At 41.6% G+C, this 12,758-nt stretch overlaps 1 protein-coding gene across 3 annotated transcripts in view; it reads left to right on the top strand.

Annotated features, from left to right (window-relative positions):
- The window catches only part of LOC139946983 (actin-binding protein WASF3-like), a 36,109-nt gene that overhangs the window by 18,207 nt on the left and 5,144 nt on the right, over positions 1-12,758 (top strand). For 2 of the 3 annotated variants that reach the window (XM_071944783.1, XM_071944785.1), the window contains exons 3-5: positions 6,105-6,258; positions 9,751-9,868; positions 11,484-12,309. In XM_071944783.1, coding sequence (XP_071800884.1) covers positions 6,105-6,258; positions 9,751-9,868; positions 11,484-12,309 — 1,098 coding nt within the window. Of the gene's footprint in view, positions 1-6,104; positions 6,259-8,714; positions 8,869-9,750; positions 9,869-11,483; positions 12,310-12,758 lie in introns of all 3 variants that reach the window. The other variant, XM_071944784.1, reaches the window with a different exon arrangement.

Raw genomic sequence — 12,758 nt, 5'->3', positions numbered from 1 at the left:
GACTTCCTGCTTAAAAATGCCATGTTTACATAGACATCTTAGATGGTGACAAAAGCTCACAGCTTGACCGTATCTTACAATCAATCTAGATGTACTGAGGACTCCCTCCTTATGCAGACATCTTAGATGCTACTCCCGCAGCCATCACAGCTTGACCTTATCTCACAATCAATCTAGATGTACTGACTGTGGACTCCCTCCCTATGCAGACATCTTAGATGGTGACAAAAGTTGATTGACCCCAATTAGTCTTAGACACCTTGTACAACCACAAGAAGTACACGTTTACTCAACACTGAGGGGGGTTTCATCCACAGACAGATCATGATCTGTCTTGTGACATTGAAAATGCCCACGACACCCACAGCAATTGCCCTTGTGCCCTGTGCTTTTGGCTGTCTTGCCCTGTACAAGGTAGAAGTGCCCATTGCCAGAGGGAAATTGCTGTGCCCCTTCAAGAGCGAAGTTCATGGCCTGTTTATTGTAGACAGTGCAAGTCTCACGCATTATATGTACAGGGGATATTGTGATACACCTAGAAAGATTATTGGTCCTTGACAGTTACCAAACGTGTCCAGGGGTGGATTTCACATAGGGTATGTTCAGACAGCGTACTAAATTAGACCCTAACCGGTTTAACTTCTACGAGCAGCAGGGGGTGGTCGTAAAAATAAAAAACCCTTGCGTTCAGACAGCACTGAGTTAAACCCGATACGGTTTATCTTTGGTTTTAATAGGTCATAGCAAACGCGACCCCGTTACTCTAACATCCTGGTTATTGGCCTGTTCATTGGTCACCGTGTCTTTACATAATGATAACGGAGGTCAATGGGTCGTCTGTTGTGAGTTAAACTGGATGTGGTCTTTTTTATTCTATCCACACACAGTGTTAAAAGATAAACCTGAAGCGGTCTAAAGATAAACCCCCTCCCTGGACGGTTTATCTTTTGTGGGTTGAACTCGATTCGGACTAACTTTAGAACCGTTCAGACACACAGAGTTGAACTCGATCGGGTTGAACCATGAGTTTAAAGGGTGGCTGCAGTGGGTTTTTTAAAATTTTAAACGATTAAACATGACTTTTCAAACCTGAAATATTTTTTTAAATTTTTTATTTAATGCGCAAGTATTTTAAAAGTGGTTTTCAAGAGATTAGGGGAACCCACCCCGCCACTAAAAGGGAGCCTTCATGTGACGTCATGTCGGGAACCCGAGCGTCGGGTCCCCTGGCTGTGTGCATATAGAGACGTGTGCATTGTGTGGCCTGGTACCTAGGCGCGTGAAGTTAGGAACCAGACTCTTTTTGCCGACGATATGTTTGAATTCCCGACGTGACGTCGATGGTAGGGGGGCGGTAACAATCCACAAAAGGGGGGGCATGACTTATTCGCTAATTACGCAAGTGAGATATGTCGGGGGAAAAAACAAAACACATTTTATTGATGTTCAATACATATAACAGAAATAAATGAAAGCAAAATTTACTGTTTTATTTTAATTCACTGCAGCATCCCTTTAACCAACTTTAGTACTGTGTCTGAACGACCTCGTAGAGTTACATGTAGGACTAGTCTTATCTCCAGTTAGGACTAACCATACGTTTTGTAGGCTACACATATATCTCCTACTTCCTACATGTGTAGGACTAGTCCTAAGTCCTTACTCTTTGTGAAATCGACCCCTGTGCCTTTTAAAAGTAAAAAAAAAGTTCTGGAGAAGTTTCCGGTTGTTTGTGGAATGTTCCAGGATTGAGCTAAACTTGTTGTTTGAACTATTGTAGACATGACATTGATGCATTCAATATGTTCATTGAAGAGGAAATCCTATTACTGTATGACATGCTATTAATTGAGAAGTGTACGGTTTCAACTGTCTGCTGTTTCTGGCTCGAACAGTACCAGGCCTGTACATGTACTGTACATGTATGCTTTGTTTTGAGGGCACCAAGGCATTTTGGTAAAGGGCACCCTCCAATTTCTACTGGAGTATTTCAAGGGCACCAAGGCAACGACCAGGGCCCAGTTACATGTGTCTGTAGAGCTGCTTTAAAGGACAGAAAGAAGCTAAGCACAACAATATGTGTGCAGCCGTCAGCTGTCGTCTAGCCAGGAATCACACCCGAGTTTACGAGACAACCTAGATCATTATTAATTTCTTAAATTGTATGCAAACATGCATTTGTGCTATGCATACAATTGGTTCTTTTCGTACAAAACATTGTGATGTTATTGTTACAGGCGAACATTTTTTGTAAAATCAATTTTGATTGTATGCCATTGACATTGTGGCCTTGTGAATGAAAATGGTTCACCTGTTGGTTTTAGTCTAATACTTTTTATATTTTGCAATACATTGATGTACAGCACAGTGCACACGTACATGTAGTGTACATGATGTACTGCATCCGTTTGCGCAACACACAATGTACAGTACTCAGGGTACTGGGCCCAATTTCATGGCTCTGCTTACCGCCAAATTCTGCGCTTACGATCACGAATCCCTACTTACTTGCAAGTGCCGAATTTCTGCGCTAGCCTTGTAAGCGTAGAATGCCTAGTAACGTGGAGTATGCACGCGCAGAAGCCAAAGTTCGCCGCTAACCCGTGAAATAGGCTTGCCGTAAGCACAGAATTCCCTGCTTCCGTAAGCGCCGATTCTGTGCTTACGGTAAGCAGAGCCATGAAATTGGGCCCTGTATGTCACAAACTGTACGTACACAGGCCCGATACCTAGAGGGGGAATCGGATGCAATTGCCTCCATTGCCAATCGTCATTGCCTTGATGTAAGGCCTAATTTGAATACGTCGTACGATGTACCCTTACTTGCTACATGTAAGTTAAGATAAGGCATTATGAATGGGAATAAAAGAGTAGTTGACTCTGTCTTGGACTGCTGTTTAAAAGGTTGAGCAACTGCTTTGGTCTCGGCCGTGCGATCTGGGTCCTGTTATTGCAAGGCCATGACCAGACTACCGGTTTTAATTGTGTAAAACCACCGCGCCAGTAAAGACCTCGACGCCTACTCTTTCTCTGATTATTTTCAAACACATTTTCTAAAGTAATTCATTTATGACTTGTTTTTGAAGCCATTGGACACTTTCGATAAACAGTAATGTCCAAGGCCCACACTTCGTGTATCATAACTTCTATATAAAATAACAACCCGGTGAAAATTTAGGCTCAATCGGTCATCGGAGTCAGGAGAAAATAATGGGAAAACCCACCCTTGTTTTCCGCACGTTTCGCCATGTCATGACATGTGTTTGAAATAAATCTGTAATTCTCGTTATCGAGAATTGATATTGTTTTTAAAATGTTTTCTCAAAAAGTAAAGTATTTCATGGAGTAATATTTCAAGAGATGTCTTAACACCATTACCTTCTGTAAATTAAACCCTGTAAGTTTTTGTAAATCTGTGAACTTTTTTTTTCTTTTTCTGTACCCAAAAGGGTCCAATGGCTTTAAGGGCATGCAAGGATATTTCCTTGTGTTCTGAGACCATGAAACATTGAGCATTAAGTTTGAATTGAAACCAAAAGTCTGTGTGTACAGGTACATGTTGCCTAAGAAGTCTATGCATGTGTACAATACATGTACATGTACATGTACATGTAACTGTCGGCAGAAAAGTGAAAAGTTAGCCTATACATGATGAAACTAGTACTTCCCAGTCCAACTTGTCCAAGTCCTGTACTTCCTTCCTGTTTTTGACATTTTAGTCAGGGATGTTCTGCGACAGATTACTCCATATACAATGTTCATGGACGTGTACATGGGAATGTGTGAACTTAGGCCAAGTCGAATAAATAACATGTCAACTGCCTGTCCCCGCCTGCTGCGATTTTGGCGGCCGCACCAATTTTTTTGTTATTTGGAATTATAAGCCATTATACATTTTCGGAACAGAAAAAAAATAAAAGTTTACAGATTTACAAATAACTTACAGGGTTTACAGAAGGTAATGGTGAAAGACTTCTGTTGAAATATTCTTCCATGAAATGCTTTACTTTTTGAGAAAACATTAAAACAATTATCAATTCTCGTTAGCGAGAATTACGGATATATTTTAAACACATGTCATGACACGGCGAAACGTGCGGAAACAAGGGTGGGTTTTCCCGTTATTTTCTCCCGACTCCGATGACTGATTGAGCCTAAATTTCCACAGGATTGTTATTTTATATATAAGTTGTGATACACAAAGTGTGGGACTTGGAAAATACTGTTTACCGAAAGGGTCCAATGGCTTTAAAGGGTCTGGGTACCTTTTGCTGGACACAAAACACAATGTCCACAGATAAATTAAATTTATAAAATACCGTTTGAAGAAAATAATACACGAAGAAAGTTTACCTTTAAATATTAGTTGCTGAGGTGCTGTAGTTTTTGAGAATTGAGTAAAACAATTTCCCGAAAATACATGCTAAAATAATTTCTGAAAAAAAATATGTTTGTGACTTGTCTGTCCCAAGCAAGTAATATATTAGGGGAAGCTTTCTACCATCATTATCTTCATTCTGTGTGAGTTTAATGTAAATCTGTGAACAATGTGTTTTGTGCCGTACAAAAAGTACCACAGTCCTTTTCAGAAGCATCTGGCATTTCTGTTACTCATAGTAGACTGTGATTAAAGGATCACAAGTGAATGGGAACAATCCATCTCGCTGCATTCACTGCTTTATGAATATTAATATGCATATATTCTGTCCGACCGTGCCCGACAATCCACTCTCTGTGGACTGTCAATATACATGTAGAATATTCCTATGACTAACCATCAGTAGTACTTGCAAATCCGCCATTTTCAGGCTCTCTGTCCGTTCTTAAATCAGTATCCTATTTTTCTTCTCAGCTTGTGAATATTTTAAAAGCAAATGCTTTAAAAATCTATTTCTAAAATGCATTAGCAGGTGCAGTGCAAATTTGTGAATTCCATTTTCAATTGCTTCAAAAGTCCATAATTTGAGTTGTAAATATTTATGCATAGTCAGGTCTGGAATGACACAGAGGCTAGGCCACATGGGGAGGCCATGACCTCTTTACCTGCCCAGGTCATGACCTTTGATGACCTTTCAAATTTTCCTATCCTACTAGACTTTGGTGAACTTTCCCAATGCAAAATTTACCTCTGTAGGCCTGTGCTTTGTCAAGCAAGGACACAAAGGCGTTTTCTCCTTGGTAAAAGGCCAACCTCCATGTATGAGGAAATTTTAACTTTCTACTGGGGGAAGGGCACCAAGGCAATGACCAGGGGTGGATCTCACAAAACGCTAGGATTAATCCTATCTTGAGTTAAGATGAGTTACTTGTCCTAACTTAAGATGGGTTCAATGTTTGCACAAATTTGTAGTTTTCTGTCCTGGAACAGAGACGGCTTTCCATAAAAATTGTTGACCGAGCAAAGGAAAAGTTCACTGACATTTAGTTTACTAAGCTAGTGGGAATGCTAACGTAACATTATATTTTGTAGGGGTCATGTAGTTTATTAGTTACACTGACATTTAATACGTTATTGTGTTTACATTGTATTTTAATCATCTCTGGTAGCATTGGTGCTTGGTAAAACGGCTTTCTATAATACAACAATTGCATCTTTTTCTCCCGTCATGCTTTTCCCATTTTGCCCTTGCTTTCAAATCTTACCATCGCTCCTCATAATCCCTACTTGCCCTTCGTACCATCTCCATCTTTCTCCATGCATCTTTCTTACTACTTCACCATCTTTCTTCCTACTTCTCCATCTTTCTTAATTCATCATCTTTCTTACTACTTCTTCATCTTTCTAACTTCTCCAACTTTCTCATCTTTCTTACTTCTTCTACTTTCTTACTACTCCATCGTTCTTACTCTTTCTGCATCTTTCTTACTTTTGCATCCTTCTTCTGCTTTCTTATTACTTCTAAATCATTGTTACTACTTCTCCATCTTTCTTACTTCTGCTTCTTTCTTACTATTTCTTCATCTTTATTAATACTTTCTTACTACTCTATCTTTCTAACTACTTTCTTACTACTTCTGCATCTTTCTTACTCACTTCTCCATTTTTGCATCACTTCCTGCTGCTCTCCTCTCTTCTCTGCACACCCTTGCAAACCATCCCGCAGTCTCATTGCAAGACATCCAGATGCGTAAAGCCTTCAAAAGCTCCACACTATTGGACCAAGAGGTGGTGGCCAATTACACAATGCCCTCTGCAATGCGGGAAACCTACATGCGCTGTGACAAACCGCCCAAGCTCAACCTCCTAACCCCTTACAGGTAAAACCCAGTAACAAAATAAACCACCCCCTGTCTATATTCCCAAATGGGCACAGAGGATCTTTAACATTCTCAATTGGGTAGGAGGATCGGTTTAGGATTTGGAGATGAGTCTTACCCATACAAAGTGCTTGATAATTCACTACTTCAATTTATTTTATTTTAAATAAACACTGTGAAAATGATTAATTACAAAAAAATAAGAATTTTGTGAAATGTGCAACTCTGCTTTTTCCTGAGATTGAAAATATTCATAAATTTATTCTCATTTAAGTAACACACATATACCACAATCGAACACAGCTGTTCTGGGTTCGATTTCACAAAGAGATAAGACTAGTCTTTTCTGAAGTTAGGACCAGTAACTGGTCTTAATCTAAGAGTTGTCCTATCTCTTAGCATTGCCTCTGACTAGTCCCAAGTTAGGAAGAGTTCTGTGATATCGACCCCTGCATCCTCACATGGGTTCGATTGAAACACACAAATAACCAGCTGCAATGGTCGGGCCAATTTCATAGCGCTGCTAAGCACAAAAATTTGCTTAGCATGACATTTTGGCCTTGGTTAAAAACAGAATTACCAACCAAATTTCCACGTGGTCTTGAGGATAAACAAACAACAGTTGAATACAAGTAACAAGCAATATGCAACAAATGGAAATATGGTTGGTAATCCTGTTTTTATCAAGGAAGAAATTTCATGCTAAGCAAATTTGTGTGCTTAGCAGTGCTATGAAATTGGGCCCAGGTCACTTTTAGCATGATGTGTCCAGTGCCCCTCACAGCATAACAAGTTAACTACGTAAAATGTAGTGTTCCAACAGAAAAAAATATACTTTCATGATTGTATGATGACAAAAGGCATCAAAAACTTATCGATGTGAAAACAAGCGATAAATCTAAACGCCATCCTGAAATTGCTTCGTCATCCAGAAACGGATCTCCTTTTGATATTAAGCCGGACGCAAATCACCTTGGACAGCGCTGGCTTGATCCGCTGACTCGATTGTCCGTAACGATGACTCACCATCGTTGAGGTGTCGCGGAGACCTCTCTCCCCTTCCCAGGTTCCCTGAAGACCGGTCTCCCTTCATTTTCTTGAGATAATTATTGAGGTTATGCACTGCAGCTGTTTTGGGAAAACCATAATTTGCATTTTAAACGTTGTCATGAAAACCAATATTCGTTTTTTTCTTTGACACTTGTCAATGAGTGTGATGCATAGATCATTAAAGATCAAGTGATTCTGGAAGCTCTTGACTTCGCTGAGGGGAGGCTTGTTTGTAAAGGGACTGGAAAATAACTCAAAATAATTGTCAGCATGAGAACTAACATGTAAACAAGCAATGGAGATCTGTTGACAGTATAAAAACATTGTGAGAAACAGCCCCTTTCTAAAGTAAAAACAGAGCTTGAATGCAATGTTATTCCTCGCTTAGCCACTTGGCAGGTCACATACAAAGAAACAATTGCCATCAAGATAAATAAAATGGTATTCCAAAAATTGTTGTTAAAGAGCCAATAGAGGATGATCTCAATATTTCAACTATTAACTTTTTATGGCTAAATAGACATCGTAGATACCGGTTAATAACCATTTTACTCTCAAAATTTGCATTTAGTAACGAATAACTCGAGTAAAAAATGCACCCGGCCGGCGGCCGCGCAGCTTTTTCAGCCGAGAGTCAAAAACGGCTTATCTATCATGTCTATTATAATGACCTCTTGACGCCAGTGACGATATTCCCCTAATTGGGTGTGAACACAGTTCTCCAGCTTTGGCAAACTGAGGGCGCTATTTTCCACACCAAATAGCCGCCACTGACGTCACGATTCCTTTGTCGCGCAGGTATTTTTGACCCCGCGTTTTTCAGAAATTTTGCTAGAAGCGTTCTGTAGAAAAAACATTTTTACCATGTTTTAACGTGAGGTAAGAGACTCGCTATATTTTTGTCATGTTTCCTATGGACTCCAGCTATAAGAAAACTGTAGTATCTATATATTTTAGATCATCCTTTAATGGCTGTTTAACTATAAAAAAAATTCCGTCAAGTCAAACGACAATTACCTGTAATTTAGAAGCAAAAATAAAAAGATCATTAAATATCAAAAGAGGACTTTTTTGAATAATAGTATAATCATAATATTTGCTTCTTATAAAGCGCTTCTTAATTACGATCAATTAGAATCTCAGGAAAAAGTTTAGAGCTGTTTTTTTATTTAAGGGAAATATGAATAAAAGCTGCACACAACATTTGCCGAGCATTTTTCAACACTTCTAATAAAGGTGCGTCCAACCTTTAAGTTCAACTACAATAATGTAGTAATCGAGAAGCACTATGGATGGCCGAGTTTCGATTTCCGACTCCTAATCCTTACCCTCCCAGGGCAATCCCAGACTCCCACCCAATTAATGAAAATTAAATCCAAACCCAAACAAATCCTCAAATTGTTTAGTTGAGTTGACGCAGCTGTTGGACGTACAGCAGTTTCGGGCTAGCACCATTCCAGACGTGGTTACGTTTGACGTTCACACCATGCAAGCTGGCATGAGGGAGACCTACCTCAGATGCGACCCGCCACCTGATCTCAATGTCTTGAGCCAGTATAGGTAAAGTAATGCCCAACTGGGAACTTAGCACCCAGATTGGGATAGTGCCCAAGTGCGGATGTAAACTCAAATTGGGGAAAAAAGCACAGATTTGGATTTTTTGTTAGTTGGGGAGCCAAAGCCATGAGCAAAGTTTTTGGATTTAAAACCAAGCTTTTTGAAGAGGCCACGAGACTTGCATGGCCAACAGGGATATTGCCCAGATGAGAATGCCTAGATGAGAATATTTCCCATTTAAGAATGAAGTCTGATTGAGATTTAAAGCCCAGGTTTGAATCAAATCGGGTGCCCCCTCTTCTAGGCTCTGATGATAATCCCCCTGAATATGAAAATGTTCTCCTTTTTCGTTTTGAGATGTACAAAAAAAATGTAAACCTGAAGTACACAAGTTTAGAGATTGGCTGTTGCAAGCTTGGTCTTTATTTCCCCCTGTGGGAGTTTGCCGAGTTGCCTTGACGGGAAGATTGTTTATATATGACCAGGGCCCAATTTCATGGCTATGCTTATCGTAAGCAAAGAATCGGGGCTTACAAAATGAGGTGAATTCCGTGCTTACGTCAAGCTTATTTCACGGGTCAGCAGGGAATTTTGGCTTCTGCGCTTGCGTACTCCACATAACTAGGCATTGTAGCGCAGACATTCGGCGCTTGCATGTACATGTAAGTTGAGAATGGTGATCATAAGTGCAGATTACGGCGGTGAGCAGCGCCGTGAGATTGGGCCGAGGTGAGTGCTCTTGCACCTTTTGGAGAAATTGTCCGACTGGTTGCCCCGAAGTTGCATTGTGTGACAATGCCTTTACATGTAGATTGGATTCAAATAATAACTTATCCCAAGGCGATCTCAAACGTCTGAAACCGTTCTGATGTTTTGTCCTTTCAGGGAAGACGGTAAGGAAGCCTTAAAGTTCTACACTGACCCGAAGTACTTCTTCCAGCTTTGGTGCGAAGAGATGCAGAAGAATATCACGGATATCAGAGAAAAGAAGAACAGGAAAAAGGTAAAGGTGTGAGCCTTGGGCAAGTCCTAAGGGTAGGGGGGGGGGCCTGAAGTTGTTCCGGCTATAGTAATTGGTCCACTGTTGGCCAATCAGGGGGGGGGTGTGTGCTTTGAAGTTGTTCCAGCTATTAAAAATGGTCCACAGTGGGCCAATCAGGGATCAAAATTTACAATGGACTACTAGGCTTGATTTCAAGCACAAAAATTTGCTTTACATGAAATCTCTTCCTTGATAAAAACAGGATTACCAACCAAATTTCCATTGGTTGGATATTGCTTGGTAGTTGGATTCAGCTGTTGTTTGCTTATCCTGAAAATCACGAAGAAATCTGATTGGTAGTCCTGTTTTTATCAAGGCAAAAAATTCATGCTAAGCAAATTTTTGTGCTTAGCAGCTCTATGAAATTTGGCCCTGGTCAGAGGCTAGTGATTTTAGTGCCGGCCAGTAAACTCAAGACAGGACTTTAAGTCCGGTGGTCTTGTTTTTGTTTTCAATTGAACATCTTCTGTCTTAAAAGAATGATGTTAAAATGTTGAGTATCTTTTGTTTTGCTGATTCTGTATTTTTAACTCATGCACTTAAAAACTTTTATTGGTTAATGTCAATTTGATGTAAAGCGCCTGTGCACTAAATGAATGTTTTAGTTAGGAAATAACAGTGCGAGTACCCGGTCTTCACTGCGTGGTAATGACCGGGTTGGTGGCTGGCGCTGTTAACGGACCGAGCCGGAGGCGATGTCTGTTAACAGCGCCAGCCACCAACCAAGGTCATTACCACGCAGTGAAGACCGGGTACGAACACTGTTATTCCCATTAATAAATACCTTTTTTAGCGAATTAAACGGCTAAAATTGTCCAAATTTTGTGACTTTTCTCTTGACGGTACTTCCAGACATATTCAGGGGCCATCTTTGAGCTTTTGATGGTTCCCATCTCTTTCGTGCGTTAATCACATTACTGATCTTTGAGACCAGTGACTCTTTTAAATAATGATCTGTTCAGCGCCTTCACTGGGGTCAAAGGAGGCAAATGATTGGACGATAGCTGTTCTTTGTGCATTAAAACGTGCGCATGAGCTCAGCGTCAGTTTATACGCGTGCACCTGTTACACGCTCGCACTCAAAATGGATACATTTTCAGCGCGCGTGCGCGAAGTTGCAATGAAACTAACATGGATATAAACAAGCATGCGATACAGCAACGCGCAAGGTTTACACAATGTATGCTGATTTAGTGGCCACTTATTCGCTATTTTCCTAAGCCGGTCTTTATACCACTGTAAACACTCCCACATGTGACCGGGTTTTGACCAATCAGAGACTTGAAACCGTCCAAGGTATTTATGAATTTTTATTATTCAGCCTTCTGATGGATGATGCTCAAGCCTACATCCGTATGGATTGTAAAGGGGGTAACTCTGTTCAAGCCCCAGGAGTAGGTAGCAACGGCCCCTGGACAAATTGTTGATTGTAGCCCAAACCTTAATGTGGCCTTCAGGACTTATGTGCCTGGAGACATAAAATGAAAGAAATGAAGAAAGCTACCTACCAATCCTTATGATATGTATTTTTCTCAAACTTAACATTCTAATTTTTTTGCCAATGTTGTTATTTTAGAAGCGACACGCAAAGTCAAAACAACAGGACAAGCCAAGTCGCATCAAAACGTCAAAACAGAAATGGCAGGCCATGGCACAGGGTCAAGAGTTCATGGAGGAGGCCACGCCCACGCCGACGCCCACCTCGGAAACGAAGGGTTCAAACCAAAACATTAATGAGTATCAGCAGCCGCAGCAGGCACCGGTTCAACAGCCGTACCATCAACCTCTTGCCACGAAAGAGAGTATGTCAAGATCCTCATCGGAAGGATTCGACGAAGGGGGCTCATATGACAGCGGTCATCGAGCATCGCACCGCCCCACAAATCGACCGCCCCCGCCCCCGTCGAACCTCCCAACACCTGACCATGAGCAGCCGCCGATGTCAAACGGTTCGGCCAGCACTCCGAAGCGACCTGCACCAGCCGTACCCCCCCAGGCATTCAACCACCAGGCGCCGCCTGCGAAGGACCACAACAGACCCCAACATATCCCCGTCAACCAGACCATTTTGCCCCCCAGTCATCTCGGGGACACGCCCATCATGAACAACGACGTCAATCATGTGCCGCCCCCGCCCGCCCCTCCCGCTGCACCCACTACAAACGCAAACATTCCCCCGCCCCCGCCCCCACCACCACCCCCTCCCGTCGGGGTAACGGACGGCAAATCCATACCCCCTCCACCCCCGATGCCTGCCCCCGCACCTTCTCCTCCACATGGTGGGGATATACCAGAGTCATCTAGTCCTGGCAGCTTGGCGTCTCCGAATCGAGCATCAATGCGACCAAAGGCTCCACAAGTTAATAACGAAAGAAATAACCTCCTGACGGCCATACAGCAAGGTAAGATGTTGTCCCAGCCCTTCTTTCTTCTTAGTAAACCCCTTGCATAACGCTCAACGCTATAGGGACGCTGAGCTCACGGGTGCTTTTTACCCATAAAGAACAGCTATCCTAACTAGGGGGGCAGGCCTTTTGCGCATGCTGGACCATTCCTTTAATTGAAATTTCATTTGTTTCAAACAGATTTTCAGTAGTTTGTTTCTTTCTTTTGTTTCCCTTTCTTTCTCTTGTTTTTTGTTTTCTTCTTTTCATGCGCTTTGAGTACCTTATTAGGTGGATATTGTGTGATATAAGTTTTCTTTATTGTTATTATCATCCTCCAATCATTTGCCTCCCTTCACCTAAGTGAGGGCACTTTTCAACCCAAGTGTGGATGCTTTTCGAGCGTGGGATGTCGCAAGCTGTTGGTTCAGTGTGTTGTGTAACGCACGTTAAAGAACCCAGTGCCT

The sequence above is a fragment of the Asterias amurensis genome, chromosome 14 (assembly GCF_032118995.1).
Source record: "Asterias amurensis chromosome 14, ASM3211899v1".
Classification (NCBI taxonomy): Eukaryota; Metazoa; Echinodermata; class Asteroidea; order Forcipulatida; family Asteriidae; genus Asterias; species Asterias amurensis.
The sequence above is the reverse complement of the archived record's forward strand: the minus strand, read 5'-3'. Positions and strand labels throughout refer to the sequence as shown.